At 39.1% G+C, this 19,310-nt stretch overlaps 1 protein-coding gene across 9 annotated transcripts in view; it reads right to left on the bottom strand.

Moving 5' to 3' along the window:
- Positions 1–1,412: 1,412 nt before the first annotated feature.
- Positions 1,413–19,310, bottom strand: part of TNFAIP8 (TNF alpha induced protein 8) — a 122,755-nt gene continuing 104,857 nt past the window's right edge. For 7 of the 9 annotated variants that reach the window (XM_082456273.1, XM_082456274.1, XM_082456275.1 and 4 more), the window contains exon 2: positions 1,413–3,124. In XM_082456273.1, coding sequence (XP_082312399.1) covers positions 2,559–3,124 — 566 coding nt within the window. In that variant the 3' untranslated portion in view covers positions 1,413–2,558. The other 2 variants (XR_014262027.1, XR_014262028.1) reach the window with 2 other exon arrangements.

Here is a 19,310-nt window from a genome sequence, read left to right on the forward strand (position 1 = left end):
TCCTGGTTTTGACACAAGTGCTATGTGACCTCAAGCAAATTCCCTAATTTCTCTTGCCTTAGTTTCCTCATCTGTAAAACGGTGAAGGTTGTGGCGGGGATTAAATGAGTTACTGTGCCTGGCACATAATATCTACTCTGTAATGTCAGTTGTTAACACTAGTATTATCACTCACCTATTATATTAACTCATAATGTTTGCAGAGAAGCCATCATCAAAAATTTTAAAAAACCAATTATAATACAATTCATGATTTTTTTCCAAAATGTAAAAAGACTCAATTTTTCATAAGACCCTAAAATGACTATGAACTTGGCTCAAAATTATCTATCCTAAGCACATTTGCATTCTTTCCAGCTTTCCACCCCAAATAAATTCATGCACAAGGGGAGTGCTGTTGCATCAGAAATTAACTTGCTGATCAAATTCATTTGCTGACTGTCACTGATCCTCCTGAGGCATGCCTTCCAGGTACAGGATTGGTGAGGAGATGGGCTCCCTCCAGAAGATGATGCTGAGAGAGGGAAGCAAATAGGCTTTCCTCCTTCAGGATACTCCTCACTGCCTTCCTTCTGTGTGAAATTAAGGACTGCTCTTCCCCTCCCCCATGCACATCTGACTGCTAGTGTGAAGGCACAACTCTGTGATCCAAAAGGGCCCAGACTGATCTAAATTTACCCCTAGGTCCTCTCTCTCTGGTTGGTCCTGTCTATAGCTAGAGGTGAGCAAGAAGCACCCACCAACTGCCCAAGCACTCTGTTTTCCACACCCCCTCTGCTGAGGGAATCTGGTAGAGAAGAATGCACCAGATCAGTAGCTTCCACAGAACACAGGTTAGGTTTTCCCAAGTGAGGAAAGCAGAGCTGGTCAAGAAAGGCTGCTAAACTAAATTTAGAAGCTATTTAGCAGGCTCTGAAGCTAGACAGATCAATTCTGCAATCACTATGCTATTGCTAACTCATAGTGGTCACCTACCAGCCCCGGGAAGTGAGGATGGTAATTTCAGTTCAAGTCTTGGTGTCAGGATTTAATATCAAACAGGGAGATACTCTTTGCCTCTGCTGCTTGACTCAGATAAGCACATGAGGGTCCCAGAGAAAGTTACCACCTCCTTTAGGCTGTAGTGGGTTAAAGAAGATCTCAACCTCTGGAATATTTAGTTGTAGGGCCTTTCCTGGTGAGCTATTATTTTAACATCAGTATTCTGGGAGGCAGGCAAATTCAAGGCAAAAGAGTACACTAAATCACAGAGTGACATTGCAAACATTTAGCGCTGGTGACTGAGTCTGTCATTTCCTAGGTGATATAGTTGGCCAGCAGGTTTCTATTTTTTTTTTTTTTTTTTACAAAATAAGCAAATGCTTACTTTATCATTCACACATAAAATTATATAGAAACAACACACAAACTGCTTGGAATGCAAATATTCTTTGGTTTACTCATCAAAATAGCAAATAACAAAATAGCAAAAACCTTATCAGTTAAATAAAAAAGTGACATTCTTTATTTACCTATCAAACCTTACTAAACATTGAAATGCATTCATTTTCATTCCCATGTTCTTCTGGCAATATCCTGTCTTCCCTTTTGCCTTTCATCCCCCTAAATTAAATTATTCTGATGGGCTCATCTCTAAGGTAAAGATTGTTTTATCATTCTTAAAACCACTTACTTTTTATTGTCCCAATATCGGGAATGATCAAAGATTTCCTCTTTGTCTCTTACATTTAAAACAGATATGAAAAATGGAGATTCCGTCAGCACGTTTTCAAGATGACATAAGTTAAGCCCTCAGCAAGCATTTCAAGGCAATGGTATGCCATTTTGGGGAATTTTCATGTTTTGGGAAGTATTACTGTTGGTGCTGAAAAACAGGACTCGATTCCAGAAGCATAGTCTTATGTTAGACATTATTCATTATGTCAAATACAATTGGTTTCTACAATATTGATTTCAGAGAAGCAGTTTTCTATTTTTCTGAAGGTTCAATTTGACTGCCTTAATTCTTGAATCTTAATTCTTAATTAAGACGGAATTCTTGAATGTCAAAGTCTTTAACAAAAGAATTTTTAACAAAAGGTAAACTTGAAAATGGAATTGTTTCAAAAGGAGAAATGACAGTAAGAGAGAGCTGTTGGCTTTTTAAAAGAGGTACACATACATAGTAAGGAATAAAGGTGAATCAAAATACACAATTCTGTACATGATAGAAATATCCAATGTGCCACAAACATAACAACTGCCCTAAAAAAGATGTCTTGAGGTCTGGAGCCACACGTATCTTTCTTTATATAACTCTACATTTGCATCATGCAACCATACATCTTCCCGTGATCTGCTAACCGCTGGGAAGCTTTTTACCAGAATATTTGGCAATATGCTTTGCTTCAAATAAAACAAGCCTCATAAAACATTATCATTAATGTCTGACAACTGAATTGGGCAAAGTCTTTCTGAAATATGTGTAATCTTTAAAAAATTATTTTTTTTTCCTTCATAAATCAGCAGTGCTCCATCTTCAAATAAATCATGAGCAGTCACAATCTCAACTCACATGCTCATATGTTCTCTTCGTCTAACATTTTGTTGATGCCATCACACAGTTTTTGTAAGTGGGGTTTAAAATTTCCAAAGGGATTATACAAGGCAGCCAAGAAATCACAATCTGAAAAATGATCAAAGACATTATTAACCCGTCCATGTGACTTGGCGGTGAGGTGACGCTGGATGACCTGGTGGAGCATCTCTCTACACTCATTTAACAGCCTGGATAACACATTCCGGTCAAAGGTGAAATCCACCTGATGGAAACTGACCACGGTCATAGCAAGTTGATGAACTTTCTTCTTGAATTTCTCCATCAGTGCTAGCTCATCTTGGTTAAACTGATTATTCCTGTAAAGAATGGCCAGCTTGATGACCGTTTTGATGAGGTTTTTGATGATCTTCTCTGCCTCCTTCTTGTTCTGGGTGTACTCCTTGGTCACCCTGTAGAGCTCATCCAGCACTTCGCTGCTTGTGTCATCGATCAAGGTGGTAGCGATGGATTTGGACGCCATTTTACCCAAGATCTTCTTTTGTGCCTGAACGGCCAGGTTTTTGGAATTAAAGACATCTGTGGCCACTAAAAACAAAGGGGAGGAGGAGGATAAAAATTCAGTAAATATCAGCAAGAGAAGCAAATTAAAAATCTCATTGGAAGGAGTATTTTCCTTCCCATTTTCCCACTCTACGGTTTGCCTCCCATCTACTGACATTAGTTTCTGTTCAGAAAAGAACTAAAATAATTTTCCTACATTTTGGGGAATTAGGTTCTCATTGGTGAAATTAATGGGTGGTTGTGCATAATCTTTAAGGTTTTTTGGCAATTCAAGTGTTTTACCCCTTCTGCTTTGTAGCCAATACTTTGTTTAGAAGTTTAAGGGCTCTGGGGGTGGGGGTGGAGGAGGGATAAATCAGGAGCTTGGGATTAACAATATACACCCCACTATATATAAAATAGATAACCAACAAGGACCTACTGTATAGCACAGGGAACTCTACTCAGTATTCTGTAATAATATGGGGAAAAAAATCTGAAAAAGAATTAATATATGTATATGTATAACTGAATCACTTTGCTGCACACCTGGAACTAATACAACACTGTAAATCAACTATACTCCAATAAAATTTTTAAAAATGCTAAAATTTAAAAAAAAAGAAGTTAAAGGGCTCTGATTATAAAGACAGTATGTCTCAAGAGGCAGTAAGTTTTTATGTAATTTTTCCCTAGTTTTAATTTTATAAGAATTACATAAGGAATATAAAATCAACTCTACAATTGTTCTCTGAGCAACAGTAACCAAGAATGATTTAAAGAAACCCATTTAAATGTAAAGAGGAATAAATGACAAAGCCATGATATTGAGTAAATTGACAAATTCATGGAAGCTAATCAAAAGGAAAGCCCTGCTTTATAGTCCAAAATTTGCAAAAAGTCAAATTTCCCAAGACATTGGTCAGCACTTACCAGTTTGATCATCCTAACCACCCTGAATTTCAACTCTCCAAAGTTGAGTGTTGGAAAGAAATATTCCTTGGAGAGCTTATTGCCACTTGCTATTTCTAATGAATGGCCATTGTGCCCTTTAAATTTTTCTATGATTTGAGGAAATAACCCTACTCTATGAACTAATGAAATGTGCCACATGAACAACATACTTTGAAAAAGCAGATGCTTAGAGTTCACTTTTGAACTCACTGATTAAATTATCATAATTTAATTAGACAGAGATTTAAGACACAAACAATAAGAGTTGTATATATTAAATATTAATGAGACCCTACGTGATGCTCTTAACTTACAGCCAGTCAGTGAAGATGTTCAATAAATGTTCATTCCCCAAACCAAGTTTAGTTTTTCTCCAAAATCCTCCCCCACTCTGTGCATGCTGCTTCACTACAACTGTGCTTTCTCCCTCTTCTCCTAGGCGCCTGGGTGTTGGAAAGCAGTCATTCAGTAATGAAAGATGAAAGGCTTAAAAATACAGATATGTAGGAATGAGTCAGGGCATCAATGATATTATTAGAAATAATTAGGAAATTATTTCTAGTTTGGACAGGTTAGCAACATTAGAAAACAAAAAGGTAGCCGCTCCCAAATCCAGGCTGGGAAGGTACATAAGAGAGTAACTCCCTCAGTGTGGAACTGCCATGTCAGATTTGAAATTTGGGCCAAAGTAGCTCATGGTATATAGTACAGGTAGCCGCCAAGTGATTCTTAATGACCAGGATGTCATTCAGAACTGTACACGGCCATACACCCTGAAGGAAAATCTTGATTGAACTAGAAGTGGTGCCCTCACAAATGTTGATATTTAAACTTGTGAAACATGAACTGAAACTGCAGAACTGAAATTGATTTTGAGAAAGAAAAGGAAAGTGAAAAAGCACAAGAAATAGCCAACTTGACAAAGAAAGTTTCCAAGCTTTTTAATACTTTCATCATTTAAGCAGCAGTCCATTTCTATTCCTACTCTTCAATGGTTTGCAAGAGTGTATGGCTTCACACTAAAGAATTTATGTCAAAACGAACGGCACACGTGTAGTTATTTAATATTAATATTACCATATTAAGACCAGGGACCATCTTCCATGACTCAACTTAAGACACAGACCTCTACAAATAATAAACCTTATTTATATAGGAAGGGATACCCCCAAATTCTCAGATACACAGTAACCAACTAGGATTTCAGGAATTTATTTTATATAAAGTTGAAAGTTTATTGTTTTTAATTGATTAGAGTGTGGCACAGTCTACAAACATCCCATCTGGGATTTACTGCAATGCCTATTAAATGGCAATACTGTACATTGTGAAATAATCGAAACCAGAGGGAGATGGGTTCGAAAGATCCCCCTGTGCTCCTTTTTCCAAGGCTGGACTTGCAAGTTTGTATGTCTTCTAAGCTAGTTTTCTTATTAAATCTAAATTTCCCATGTAATTGCAAGCATAAAGACAAAATAACTCTACGGTGTAGCACTTTAACTTCTCCCAAGAGAAAGGCTGCTGCCAACTAAGCAAGATCGTTCTCCATTTACTAGGAACCCAAACTAAACCAGGACAGAGAAGTTGACCTCTGAGGCTTTCACATTTGTTTCAGAGGAACTTCAAACCCTGCTCTAGAAATACAGCAACAGCTTCATACTTTCATTTTATCCTTTGGATTATATCCAGTACAGTCATCTTTGAAAATGAGGATGAAACCCTTTGTCCCCCTCCTCAGGGAAGACATGCATGCAGTAGGTTTCTCTCCTAGCATTAGTGAAGGCTTTTTCAGAGCCAACTGGGAGCTGTGGCTGAGAGTTGCTGGCCAGGACTGTGTGGTCTGTGATCATGAAATATGATTATTTTTTTCTTGCAAATTAACTGCCTTTAGCCATTCCTGCTCAGGCTTGTTTGTCAGTTCCACATCCTCCACTAGATCGATTAAATGTCTGTTGTATCTCACAGCTAGTCCTGGACCAAGTTTTTCTCCTTCACAGTCCTCACCCCTGTGTGATCTCAACCACTTCCATGGCTTTAGATATCACCCATGTGCCAATGACTCCCAACAGTTATAACTCAGCCCTGACCTCATTTCCGGACTCATTTTGCAAATGCACTCAAGGTTTTTCTTTTCCTTGGCTATTCTGCAGGCATCGCAAATATACCATGTCCAAAACTGAGTCCTCGATTCCCCCCTGCCCCCAAAGTGCTCCTCCTCCATTCTTTACTATCTTAATTAATAGCATCCCTTCCATCCTTGTGCTCAAGTCAGAGACCTGGGAGTCGTCCACTATACCATCCCCTCCCTTACCCAGTCCATTACCAAGTTCTTTCCATCCTACCTTCCTCCAATTCTCTAAATTCTATCCACTTCCCTCCATCTCCATGGACAACAGCCCAGTCCAAGCCCCTTTCCAATCTCTTCCCATGTAGTAGCCAGGGCTTTTAAAAATGAAAATTAGAAAATGATGCTTCACTTAAATTCTTTGCTAACCATCGCACTTCCTTGTTCCTGAAATCCTCATCATTTGCTTACATTTTCATTGTCTGCCTTCCTTTAATAGAATCTAAGCACTTTGAGAGCAGAAGTTGTAAATCTTATTCACTGTGTCGTCCCCTGGACCTACAAGGGTGGCTGGTACACGGCACTTCTGACAGAAGCAGTAGTCAACTGCCCCCCTCTCTTCACTATACTTAAATACTTCTCTGTGAAAACATGCTGACCTGCAAAATGAGAGTTCTAAATACATATGTGGGTGTTTGTTTGTTTGTTTTAAAAGCTAGAGAAACAGATATTTGCTTTACCTGGTTAAATATGTGGTTTTCTTGCTTTGAAGTGTACCTCAGAGTGTGGTTTCTCTTACTGTCATAAATCAGTTCTTTTAAAGAGGAAAGATTTAGCAATCCAAGTGTCCATCGACAGATGAATGGATAGAGAAGATGTGATATATGTACACAACGGAATATTACTCCACCATAAAAATAATGAAACACTGCCATTTGCAGCAACATGGATGGACCTAGAGATTATCATACTAAGTGAAGTCAGACAGAGAAAGATGAATATCATAAGATATCACTTATATGTGGAATCTAAAAAAAAATGATATAAATGAATTTATTTACAAAACAGAAATAGACTCACAGACATAGAAAATAAACTTATGGTTACCAGAAGGGATGGGGTGGGGAGATAAATGAGGAGTTTGGGATTAACATATATACAATACTATGTATAAAAGAGATAAACAACAAGGACCTACTGTATAGCACAGGAAACTATATTCAATGTCTTATAACAACCTATAATGGAAAATAATCTGACATATATATATATATAAACTGAATCATTGTACTGTACACTTGAAGCTAACACAACACTGTAAATTAACTATACTTTAATTTAAAAAATGCAAATGTAAAAAAAATAAAGAGGAGAGATTTATTATGTACGAGAAAACATCAAAGGACAGTAATACAAATATTTAGCATAAAAGCAGGGTACAGTGGTTCTGACTTGAGCTACAGTGGAGGATTAAACACAGGCCCACCTCTCCCTCTGTCTGGATCTATGATGAGAAACACGTAATCAAAGGTATGCCCAGGAAGCAACTAAGATGTATGAACAGGAGATGTTCTCAAAGAAGAAAGTGCTGGAAGTACTGATTCACTTGTGTTTAAAAATATACATGTACGGGGGCTTCCCTGGTGGTGCGGTGGTTGAGAATCTGCCTGCCAATGCAGGGGACACGGGTTCGAGCCCTGGTCTGGGAGGATCCCACATGCCGCGGAGAAACTAGGCCCGTGAGCCACAATTACTGAGCCTGCCCGTCTGGAGCCTGTGCTCCGCAACGGGAGGGGCCGCGATAGTGAGAGGCCGGCGCACCGCGATGAAGAGTGGCCCCCACTTGCCGCAACTGGAGAAAGCCCTCGCACAGAAACGAAGACCCAACACAGCCATAAAAATAAATAATAAATAAATAAATAAATAAATGGCGGTGATATGAACAACATATGTACATATCAAACTTAAAAAAATATATACATGTACGCTGTTGACTAATGAAAAATGATACTTTATATCAAAAACATACAAAGGATTACCACTACATCAAAACCATTTAAGACTGTTTTCAGAAATACGTGTGAATGTTATTTGACATCTACTTATCTCACTGCCCCTCCTCTACATCTTTACATCGCCTTTCTTGGCTTAATCAAACAGTCCATTTCAGCAACGTTTGCTGTAAGGCAAACTGATATTTAGGGAATCCTGCTTTTAGCATCAACAATTATAAATCTGGAGATAAACACTGATGTCAAAGTTATAATGACCCTGTATAAAAGAAGAAAAGTGCTTAGAAGGGGGAAAAAACCCCAAAACCTTTTCATGACATTAATTAATGAAAAACTATAGTTTTCTGAAATTAGCAAGAATTACCCATAATATTACCCCAGTTAAGAAAATGCTAATATAGTGAAGTACTCAAGTCACTTTCTTTACAACCTCACCAGCAAATACATAATTTTTTCACCCATCAAATTTGTTATACTTGGAACTTTTAAACGGTGACTACAGATGCACATATATGTCATTGCTAATTCTTGCCTAGTTAAAATTTGCTCCAGTGGGCCCAGTAGTAGGAAGGATGGAAAAGAAAACAATTTGAAGAGCATGACTGGCTGTTTTGGTCTGTTAGTAAAAGTTCTTTAAACAAATATATAAAACCTTAGCTCTCTTGCATTTGAATTACTCCAAATCTAAATAGGGCTTAGTAAAAAGACAGCTTTGGGGATAAGAAAGGGGCCATAACCAACAGTAAACACTGTCACAAGAAGTTAAACAGCTAAGAGTTGACCCCCCTACATTGGGATTTGGTAGTGCTCCAGGGAGAAAAGCGAGGAATTGTTGGGACACTGCTGATATATGTGTGACACTAGCCTCCACACTCAAAAATTCCAAAGTGGGAAATTCAACAGGATAGAGAAGAAACAAAAAAACCAAAAAAAAAAAAGAAAGAAAAAGAGAGTGACGGGTGGGGAGAGGGCCATATCAGCAGAAGCAGCAGAGATTCAAACTATGAGAGGGGCTGACCCTGGAAGGACCAGAAGAAATGACCATGGCAGCAAGCTGGAGGCAATCTTATCCAGAGAGAAAAAGACAAGTGCCAGGACCCTTAACCCCCAATCGCCCTCAGGTCACAGATGGAGACCCTAACACAAAAGAACATAGTCTTGAGAAAATCAATACATCTAAGGTCCTTAAGCTGATGGCGAATGCAGATTTGGGTGTGTATGCATTTTCCTGACCCCAAGTGGTTGAAAATCAATGGTATGCCTCATCACAGGGACAAGTTAAGTCATTCACTCTGTGTCTCCTACCACCTTCAGAAAAGTACATGCTCATTTAAAAAGTCAACATATTAAAGAAGACAAATGTCAGGGAAGGTGGTGACTTTAAAAAGGGCTGAAAAAGAAAAAAAAAAAAATCACTGGATGGTTTTCAATGGAGTACTGGGAATTGTAAAGCACCCCCTTGCAGATTCCTTTCCTTGTTCTTCACGTAGCTATTTCACAACTCTGTAAGTAAATCTGGTAGTGCAAATGGCTCTTTTCCACAGAGATACAAATAAATTCTGTCTAGTGAAGGTGCAATTGCTTCCTCATTTTCATGTCTGCCTGTGTTACACTTGGCATTCTCCTTTGAAACGATTATAAGAGCTTATTGTTCCTCATTAGTTAACGAGTTAAGTAAAATCTTCGGCATGTCCCTTTTGTATTTTTATGAGAGTCATGAGTTGACCTTCTTAAAAACATATCCTTTAACACATATTACAATTTTTTCATCAAAACCATATAAGGTAAAACAAAACAAACTAAAACAAAACTGTAGTACATATAACCCTTTAGTGAGAACTACTACACATTTCCTGTGGCAACTAATTTCCCCAGGGTCCTGGAAAAGAAGAGTGTACTTATAAAAGTCCAATATTCTGTAGCTGATGGTTCCATGAACTGCCATACTTCTCAGGGATATTACTGAGACTCAGTTTCCCCATCTACAAGATGGGAATAATGATCCCCACCTCTTGGAGTGGTTGCAAAGATAAATGGACATGGAGCACAGAGGAGGATCTCACAGAATACCCGTCACTGAACAGCTTTCTCCACAGGTTTGTTTAAAGAAGTCAACAAATTAAACTTCAAATGCCTTCTGAGGTTCTCTGGTACTGAATGACATTTGGTGAAAATTAATCAACTCCTTCTGGAAGTAACATGGAGCTTAGAAATGCAAAATGTCAGACGGTTGTGTGAAAACAAAGACCTCACACAGTTTAGTGAATAACGAGTTATACATCCTTTCCATGATGACATTAAAAAAAACTAACATATATTAAAATTTCCTTTATCAGGGAATTTCTCTTTTTCTTAGGTGTTGAATCTGTTGTTAACAATAGATTCAGTACCACAAGGACTGTGGTACGTAACACAAGTGTATTTTGTCTAGAGAAAACTGGACCCTGGAGAACAGATATGAAGCACCCCACAAAAAGACAAACAGTATCAGCATCCATCCAAAGCTGTGCAACAGAGGAAACAACGTAAAGGAAGTGGGCCACATATAAAGCCAAAGTGAAAACCCACAGTGGCCAACAAGATTACTCCATAAAGTCATAGCTTCTCCCCCAGACTTCCCAAAGCTTCCCAGAGAACTAGAGACCCAAAGGCAGGGCTTCCTGCCAAGTAAGAAGAGCATGGACGGAAACAAAAGATCAAGGTCGAGAGTCCTGGGTTGTAGACTTGGGTGCAATTTAATTTCTTTGAATCTGTTTTCTCATCTGCTAAGTAGGGCATCATTTCAAGGTGGTATGGCTTAAGTGAGAGTTACTGAGTTACAAATCAGAAAACCCCCAGCAGCATGCTGGGCTCATGACGACAGACCACAAATGCACACTGAGTTTTGCTCCCTTATTTAATACACTTGAGATAGAGAAGCAGGAATTCAAATCCAATATTTACACACACTGTATTCTTTCTACTCGTTTCTATCTTCTATTTTCCAAACTTGTGGACAAGGGGAATTATGTCCTAAAGAAAACACTATGAAGGCTTTTCCCCGTGTGACCTTGGGCTGTTTTTGTTGCTTGAATTCTGGAATCTTTTCATCACGATTTTGGGTTCAACTGTGTGTCTTTGATTCCAGTGGCTTACTTTTGTGATGATTTTGAAATTGAAAATGTCATTTCCTAAGTTTCAACACCTTTAACATCATATTAGACTCCATCTCTGCTTTTTTTTTTTTTTTTGCTTTTTTTTTTTGGTTAATTTGCTCCAGGAATCATGTTGACGCCTTGACTGCTTTCTGGAAGGCATAAACTCTGACAAGATATCCCTGCCGCCTCTAGGTGCACTAATACCAGGATTGGAAGAGAGTCGGATGATATTTATAAGAAGTGGTATGGTTGGATCCCACGGAATGTCAGTCTTGTAAATATTAGAAAAGAGGTTACAGGAATAGAAATGAACTTCGTGGCTACTCAGAGTGAGAGGTTTACAGTCATGAGAACCCCCTGGCTAGCCACCATGTTTTGAACTTATACTACATTATCCCCAGAACTGCCTAGAATATGCATTATCTTATTGAAATTTCACAACAATCCCAAGAGGGAGGTTGTCATTATCCCCATTTACAGACACGGTAACGGAGGCCCAGAGAAATTAAGTTGCTCTCTCAAGGCCATACAGTCAGTAAGTGGAAGACAGGAGCTTGATCCCAGATAGGTCCAATTCCAAGCTATTCTCTTAAGAATTATGTTACAACACACAAGCATAAAAAAAGCTCTCTCTTGAAGTATGAGAAGACCTAATAATATTTGACTAAGTGAAGTGAAATAAAAGAAAAAAAAAAGAGACCAGGTCTCCCTTGGAGGAAAGACATGGATTCCAAAAGGTAGATCAACCCGGCTGGGCTTGAAATAGCCTGTATTTCCAGGGAAAACTCAGAATAGTTGTAAACCATTGAAAAACATAATTAAAAAAAATAATATGCTTACGTTACTCAAAAGCCAGAGTGTAAATATTTAAAGTGAGAAGTCTCTCTCAGTTTTGCCACCACTACACAGTACTGATGCCAACCGCTGCTGCCCAGAGGTAACAACTATTTTTAGACTTTTGGTATCCCTTCAGAGTTGCTGTCTCTTCTGCATAGATAAGCATATATACGAATAGATAGATTCTGAGCAAGGTGAAGAAGTCTTAAAGGCTTGCAATTCTTAAGAAATGCTACTTTTGAGTGATGAGAGACTATAAACTGGGTAATTCCAGTTTATGGAATTCTATAATTCCTTGCATGACTCTGACATAAAATGGTGAGATGCCAGAGGCACGTGGCTATTACCTTTGTTCCCATACATGTGGTAGCAATAAGAGTCCTTCAGTGAGTGGTGAGAAGGTAGCAAGTATGAAACAGAGGTCTTTATTTAATTGGGGGAGGGTGAAGTTATGATTAGAGCAGCTGTGCAGAGTTTATCATCCAAATGGGATCCCTTCGAAAAGGGCACTATTAGTAATTACACTATGACAACAAATCTGTGATTGTTCCAGCAGGTAAATGTAAGTGGTCACTAAAGACTACTTAACTACTCAAGCACTAAAGACACTCAAGACTAAATAAGAAAGGGTCAAAAGTGAGGGTTACCCAAATATTTAGAACCTGAGAAATTTCTTGGGAACCCCACAAGAGCACTAGCCAGCTTTTATTCCGAATTATGTTAAAAACAACAAAAACCTAATTCTTCAAGAAGTTAAGAGTCTTAAGTAGGGGGTGGGTGGGGTGATTCCCTCGAGCTAAATACATTTGGGAAGCGGTGTATACAAAGGTCCCATGTGAGTTGCAAAAAATGTACTAATAATATTAGAGGTCTCGAGGATCAGTGCAGTAAAGTAACATTTTAACTTTACCTACCCAAGTTTTCCAAACTAACTTCTCAGACGACCCATTAACAAATTTGTAGGATAAGGTCAGTGAAAGTTATTGGCTAACAAACTGACTTGAGTTCTTGCTAACCCTCTGGAACAGATCCACAATTGTCTCGTGCAAAGAGAGTCAGGCAGAGCCAGGTAATGTGATGACTGTGAGCGTGGGCTCCAGAGACACACCGTCTGGGTCAGAAGCCTGGTTCTGCCACAGAGTGCCCGTGTCCCGGGGGCTAATTACCTCACCTCTCTGTGCCTCAGTATCCCCATATGCAAATGAGGATACCTGAGGTTGTTATGAAGATTAAATGAGAGTAATCCATATAAAGTGCTTAGGATAGTGCCGGTTATTTAAAAATTGCATCAGTTAACGTGAACTATTATTAATGTTGTCGTTAATGCTCTCATCCTTATTCTTAAGGTAGATACTGCAGAAGATCGGCTGGTATGGGATGATCGAGTCTTGTGATCACGACTTGTGAAACAGGAGTGAGCAAAGAAGAGAGGACATTAACCTGAAGACACGAATCATTCAACAAAACTTCTGAGTGTTTATAATGGTGTGGTTTCAGAGATAAACGACCGATCCTTTCTCTCCAGTTCTCTCCAGACACTCAGTTTAATGTGGCATTGGGGTGCGGGGCAGATAAGCACACAGCTTGGCAGAATCCTAAAAGCGACGGTAGCAAAGAGAGACAACGATAATTTTCCTCGAAGGGGTGATGGAGGGAAACTAGGTTTGCAGAAGGTTTCACAAGTGGAGACTGACCCAGGAGGTTGCCTTAGAAGAAAAAGAAGATTCTGCCTTACAGAAATAAATGTGACTGCACTCCAGAGCTGACCTACAGAATTCCTACAGGCGAGTTAGGGTTTAAAAATTCTGCCCAGCAGCGTACCTATCTATATGTTAGAAACCCAAGGATGCATGTGGGTCCTATGGATTTTAGAGAAACTTTAAACACAAACTATGTATAGCTTGTTGTCGAGGCCCAGGAAAACTTACTACAAAGGTACTCAGTTTGCGAGAAAGCACTGGCAGGGAGAGGACAGATACAGCAGGTACTTGGGCAGCATTCTCCGTGGCAAGGCCCACGTGCATCAGAAGGGCCTGGAGCTTTCTTCGAAATGCAGATTGTCAGACCCACTGAATCGGAATCCTCAGGACTGCAGTCTTAGAAGCTGCATTTGGAAGAAGCACCCTGATGGATGGTTCTGAGGGAGAGTAAAGTTGGAGGACCCCTACTCTGAGGTGTACTCCTACAATGCTGTACTTTACAATTTTCCAGTAGACATACTTTGGCCATGAAGACATGCTGTAAGTAGCCTGTGAACAGATGTAACTCCCCACTCAAATTTTTTTTCACCCAAAACTAGACGTGAGCTTGTGCACAGAATGCAGAGAAAATGTTCTCAGAATAGAGCTTATTATATTAAAGCCTCAAAGAGAATAGAAAAGTTAGTCTCTTTAAATGATACTTTAGGGCTTCCCTGGTGGCGCAGTGGTTGAGAATCTGCCTGCCAATGCAGGGGACACGGGTTCGAGCCCTGGTCTGGGAAGATCCCAAATGCCGCGGAGCAACTAGGCCCGTGAGCCACAATTACTGAGCCTGCGCGTCTGGAGCCTGTGCTCCGCAACAAGAGAGGCCACGACAGTGAGAGGCCCGCGCACCGCGATGAAGAGTGGCCCCCGCTCGCCGCAACTAGAGAAAGCCCTCGCACAGAAACGAAGACCCAACACAGCCAAAAATAAATAAATAAATAAATAAATGATATTTTAAGCAAAATTTGAACAGGGCCTAATAACTCTATCACTAAGCTTAATATGGGTTTGAAATTAAATAAAAATATCCTACAAGTGTTTATACCAAACTGACTTTAGTGAACTATTCTTTTTCTTTTTAAATTAAATGAACCCTTCCTTATTTATTACATTGGATTAGGATACCATATGTTTTTCTTGAAGATTTTTCAATTAAGCTGGGTTTATTTACATATTTTCTTGAAGACATGAAGCCTTTCCACTGTTGATATAATTCAAGCTTCCACCAGATTGTGGAGGAAAATCCTCTAAACAAGCTCCATGATTTTCTACACTTTTCCACTCCCTAAGTTCTCCCATCCTGCCAGAGGCCCTGGCTCCTGATGAATATTTATATTCACGCCGGGCTTCGAAAACCAGTAACAGACTTTAAAAGCCAACACACTGGAGTGCAGTTTAGTTATCGAACCAGCCCCTAAAACTGGCATCGATGGTCAACACACCCTTCCTGGTCTCCTGGCCCTATAACAAAGACAACCAGACGGCCAAATTACAGCTGACATTTGCATGGCACTCCGTAGTATGCAAAATATTTGCACTATAACACTTCCATGTGTTTATGAAAGGGTTTGTTCTGGTTTCGTCCTCTTATTATTAACCCTGAGGGAGCAGGTGAGAGAACTGAGGCTCAGCAGTCAAGGGACTTGTCCAAGGGCACTGAGTGAGGGGCAGAGCCGAGGTACACGGCAGCCAACTATGGTGCGTGGCTGATCTGTAAGAAAAGTGAAATTAAGAGAATGTTTGCTATTTATGAATTTTCTATCAAATGCTGTGATGTTGCTGAGCCAGCTGCATAATCCCACTTTTTAGAGCTTATCTGCTCCCCAAGATAAAGCAACTCCTTGAACCAAAAAATAAGGAGGATGGGTCTTACACATCAGAGAAGAGGAAAAAAAAAAGAAAGAAAATAAAAATTATGTGTCCACCCTGCTCCACTCCTGAAAAAGTCCTGCTCATCCTTTAAGGCTCAGTTTAAACACCACCTCTTCCAAGAAGGTTTTCCAAATCCAGCGGCGAAGTAATCTCCCAAATCCAAAGAAAAGAATAAAGTGTTCCCTCTTCTAATGTATTTTCTGCCTCGTGGGAGAATTAAATTCGTACCTTATCTTACTTGATTATAATCCTTGACAACTAAGGTACCACTCTATTCATCTCTCTGTTCTTCAAAGTGCGTAACACCTGCCCTCCAGCTACCATGGAGTGAAACAAACCCCACTGCTCTAATCTGCTTCCATGGAACCTATCACTATCTTTTCCAGCAATTCATGAAGATGTGTCAGGAAATCAATTCAATTTCATATATCTAGAGCTTAACAAATAAATTTACTTATACTCCATGGACAATATGCATTTTCTTTTCTTTTTTTTGCCCACTGCTTTTCTCCCCTGTCCTTTGCCAGAACATACAGAATGACCAGCCACTTTTGTTTGGTGAAGTGACCATATTTAGCTAACTCAATCCCTACAGCAAATGTTCTGGAATCTTTCATGAAAATATCCCAAAGCCATCTGTTTGAGTATTTTAGGAGCAGTGACTTCTTGGCCTCAGCTTGGGCATCTGTCAAATATGCACCCTGGCATAGCCTCCCCACATTCTTGACAAAACCTTTCCGCAATAACTGTATGAAAAGGTTAAGCTAGTCCAGCATTTTATAGCCATGTCAAGCCCTAAGAGGCCAGATCCCATTAAAGGTAAGCAAATGGTAAGATGCGATTTGCTGGGCCTTAAAGTGAACTGTCTCATTCCAAGTATCAAGATACACTGAAGCTCTAAAACTCCAGGATATAACCTTGAAAAAAGAAAACCCAGCATGCTTACCACTGGCTACCTCCAGTGTGGCACTTAGGTTCTCTGTAAAGTGGTTTCTACCCCTCTTTCTAACCTTTTTTCTCTGTTCCTAATGCTCAGGTATCCTCCATTGTTTTATTTAGATCAGGATGCCTTGTAGAGGTTGTAACCTGGACACCCCGTTGTTTGGCCTGTACAGTGTTGTATTCTTCTTAGAGTGAGTGGTCCACGTTTTAAAAAATCGAAAAATTTAACCTCAAAATCTGTGTTTTTGATTTTTTTTTTTTTTTGAATAATCATAAGACCTGACCAAAACGGGCCCACATTCCCACATGGCAACCGTGATCTTGAGTTAAGTTGTGGCTGCCGCCTTTAGAAGGAGAACACCCTGCCCGGTTTACCACAGGTCCTCCCTGGCCATCACCACACAGTTACATTCAGCTCCCAGGCTCGGCAGCCATTTGTGTGGATGACTCCTCCTTACAGAAATAAATGGGACTACATTTCAGAGCCAACCTACGGAACTCCTATTGGCTCTTTGGAATTAGAATTCTGCCCCGCAGTGTACCTGTATGTCAGAAACTGAAGGACATGTGCAAGTCCCATGGATTTAAGAAATAATTTAAACCTAAATTATGTATGGTCAGTTAGTGTCTACGGAAGGTCTGCTGGGGAAAAAGGTAGGAAGGTTAAGAGTAATAATAATTTGTTTTCATAACACTTGTTATTTAGTTACAGGCATCAAAATCCCCCCCTAATTTCTACAGAATGTGTTCGCTGAGTCTCAGAGAGGTGGTGAATGTGCCAAATTTCTAAATATCCTGGGAGAAGTTGAACTTGGATATTCCATACCAGTTTGGAGCGCTACACAGTAAACAGACTTTTAGCAGAAAAGCCTTCTCCCAGTCAGTCACTCATTCATTCACTTAACACATTTTTTACTGAGCACCAAAACGCCTGCTCTCAAGAAGCACAGATTCTAGTAGAGGGAAACCTAAGACACAAATAAACAAATGTGTATAAACAGGTCAAAATAGTGGCAGGGGCTAGAAAAAAGTAAAGGGAGTCTGTGTGGGTTTTTTTGAGGGGGGGAGTGAGGAGACAGTGGGGGTGAGGGGGAGACTATTCTATTTTATCCCTGCTATTTTAGTCAGGGAAGGCCTTTCTGGAAAGGTGACATTTGAGCAGAAATTTGAAGGCAGCAAGGGGGAGCCATCTTGGGTGAAATCCTATCCATTCCTCAATGATCCTTCCCAAATATATCTTCCTTGAAGCCTTTATTGACTAACCCTGTCAGAAACGTTCTATCCTATCTCTCACTCTTTTTGCAAACTGCTTTATATCATAATTATTTGCTTCCATTTTCCCTGAAAGTAAAATCTTTGTGATTGGTTATAATTTATTATTTATTCCTTGCCACAATAAATGCTCAATTAATCTTTAAAATGTATCTGCTGGGTCAAAAAAATTCCCAGGTTGTTCTGGGGGAACAGGAAGCCAGGGGAGGAGTGGGAAAAGAGTACTGGTTTTTTATAAGACATAAGAAACTATAAATGACTTATTTTAATTAGGTAGCATATCTCAAATACTTTAATTAGGTAGCATATCTCAAATATCATATCTCAAATTTACCTAAGAAACGAATATTGCAATATAATCCTTTCAAAAAAGTTTACTGTAAATGAGTCCACTCGTAACTTAAGATAGGCATCCAAAAAAAAAAAAAATCATCTTCTGATAACACTTGAAACTGGTAAAAATTACTGAATAACCCACACTCTGCAGAGATAAGATAATTCTGTTTTTCAGAGAGATGTTGCTTTTTTAAGATTAAAAAAGGCATTTTTTAAGGATAAATTCATAAGAAACTGGAAATCTAAAAAGGCATAAACTCTACCTTTCTTTGCTAGTTTGTTAAAGAAAAAGTTGAAAATTAAGTTAGGGTTACAATATAAAAATCTTAAGTTTTCTATTTTTTCCTTATTGAAATTGGCTAACTTAAAATTATATTTAGAATTAAAAATAATAAAGCCAAATAGTTTTGTTAAAATAATCATAATTCTTTCATGTTGAGTCATACTTGGTATACTAAACTCATTTTTTGGTTAAAGAAAGTAACTAAAAAAGGTCATTATAGTCAATCTCTTTTAAGAACTAAAAATCGTTTCCCTAAGTACATTAACTTGCTGTCTTAGAGATGGATTACTTCCCTAATGGTAGATATTTGGGTAAAATAAGCTTTGGCAAATAACATAACCAATCAATTTTACCACCAGTTGCCAAATAACAACAAAATAAATCACTTCTCTGAAACACTTTGGCAGCGCCCACCTTTCTGTAGTTTTGTCTTTCCACCCACTCACTCAGTGCTCCAGAATTAAGGCCACCATCCCACCTCTCCCCATTTCTGTCACCAGTCCTACTTTTAGAGATGGAAGAAGCCATGAACACCACAGGCGGAAAAAAGAGGCCCAGAGGTTAATGCAAGGTTACAATGCGACCCCCATTAACTGCTGGTTGCTGGCTTCCCTGGGGAAAGGTGGTTTGGGATTATCAAAAGTAGCAAAGAGTAATTCCTCCATTTAAAACAGAGCTCACAAACTTTGGGCTGGCAACACATTTTGGTTGGGCCCCCATAATTTTTTTTTTCTTTTTAAAACCGAGATAAAATTCATATCACATAAAAATCACCA

Source organism: Balaenoptera physalus, assembly GCF_965194825.1.
Source record: "Balaenoptera physalus genome assembly, chromosome: 3".
NCBI lineage: Eukaryota > Metazoa > Chordata > Mammalia > Artiodactyla > Balaenopteridae > Balaenoptera > Balaenoptera physalus.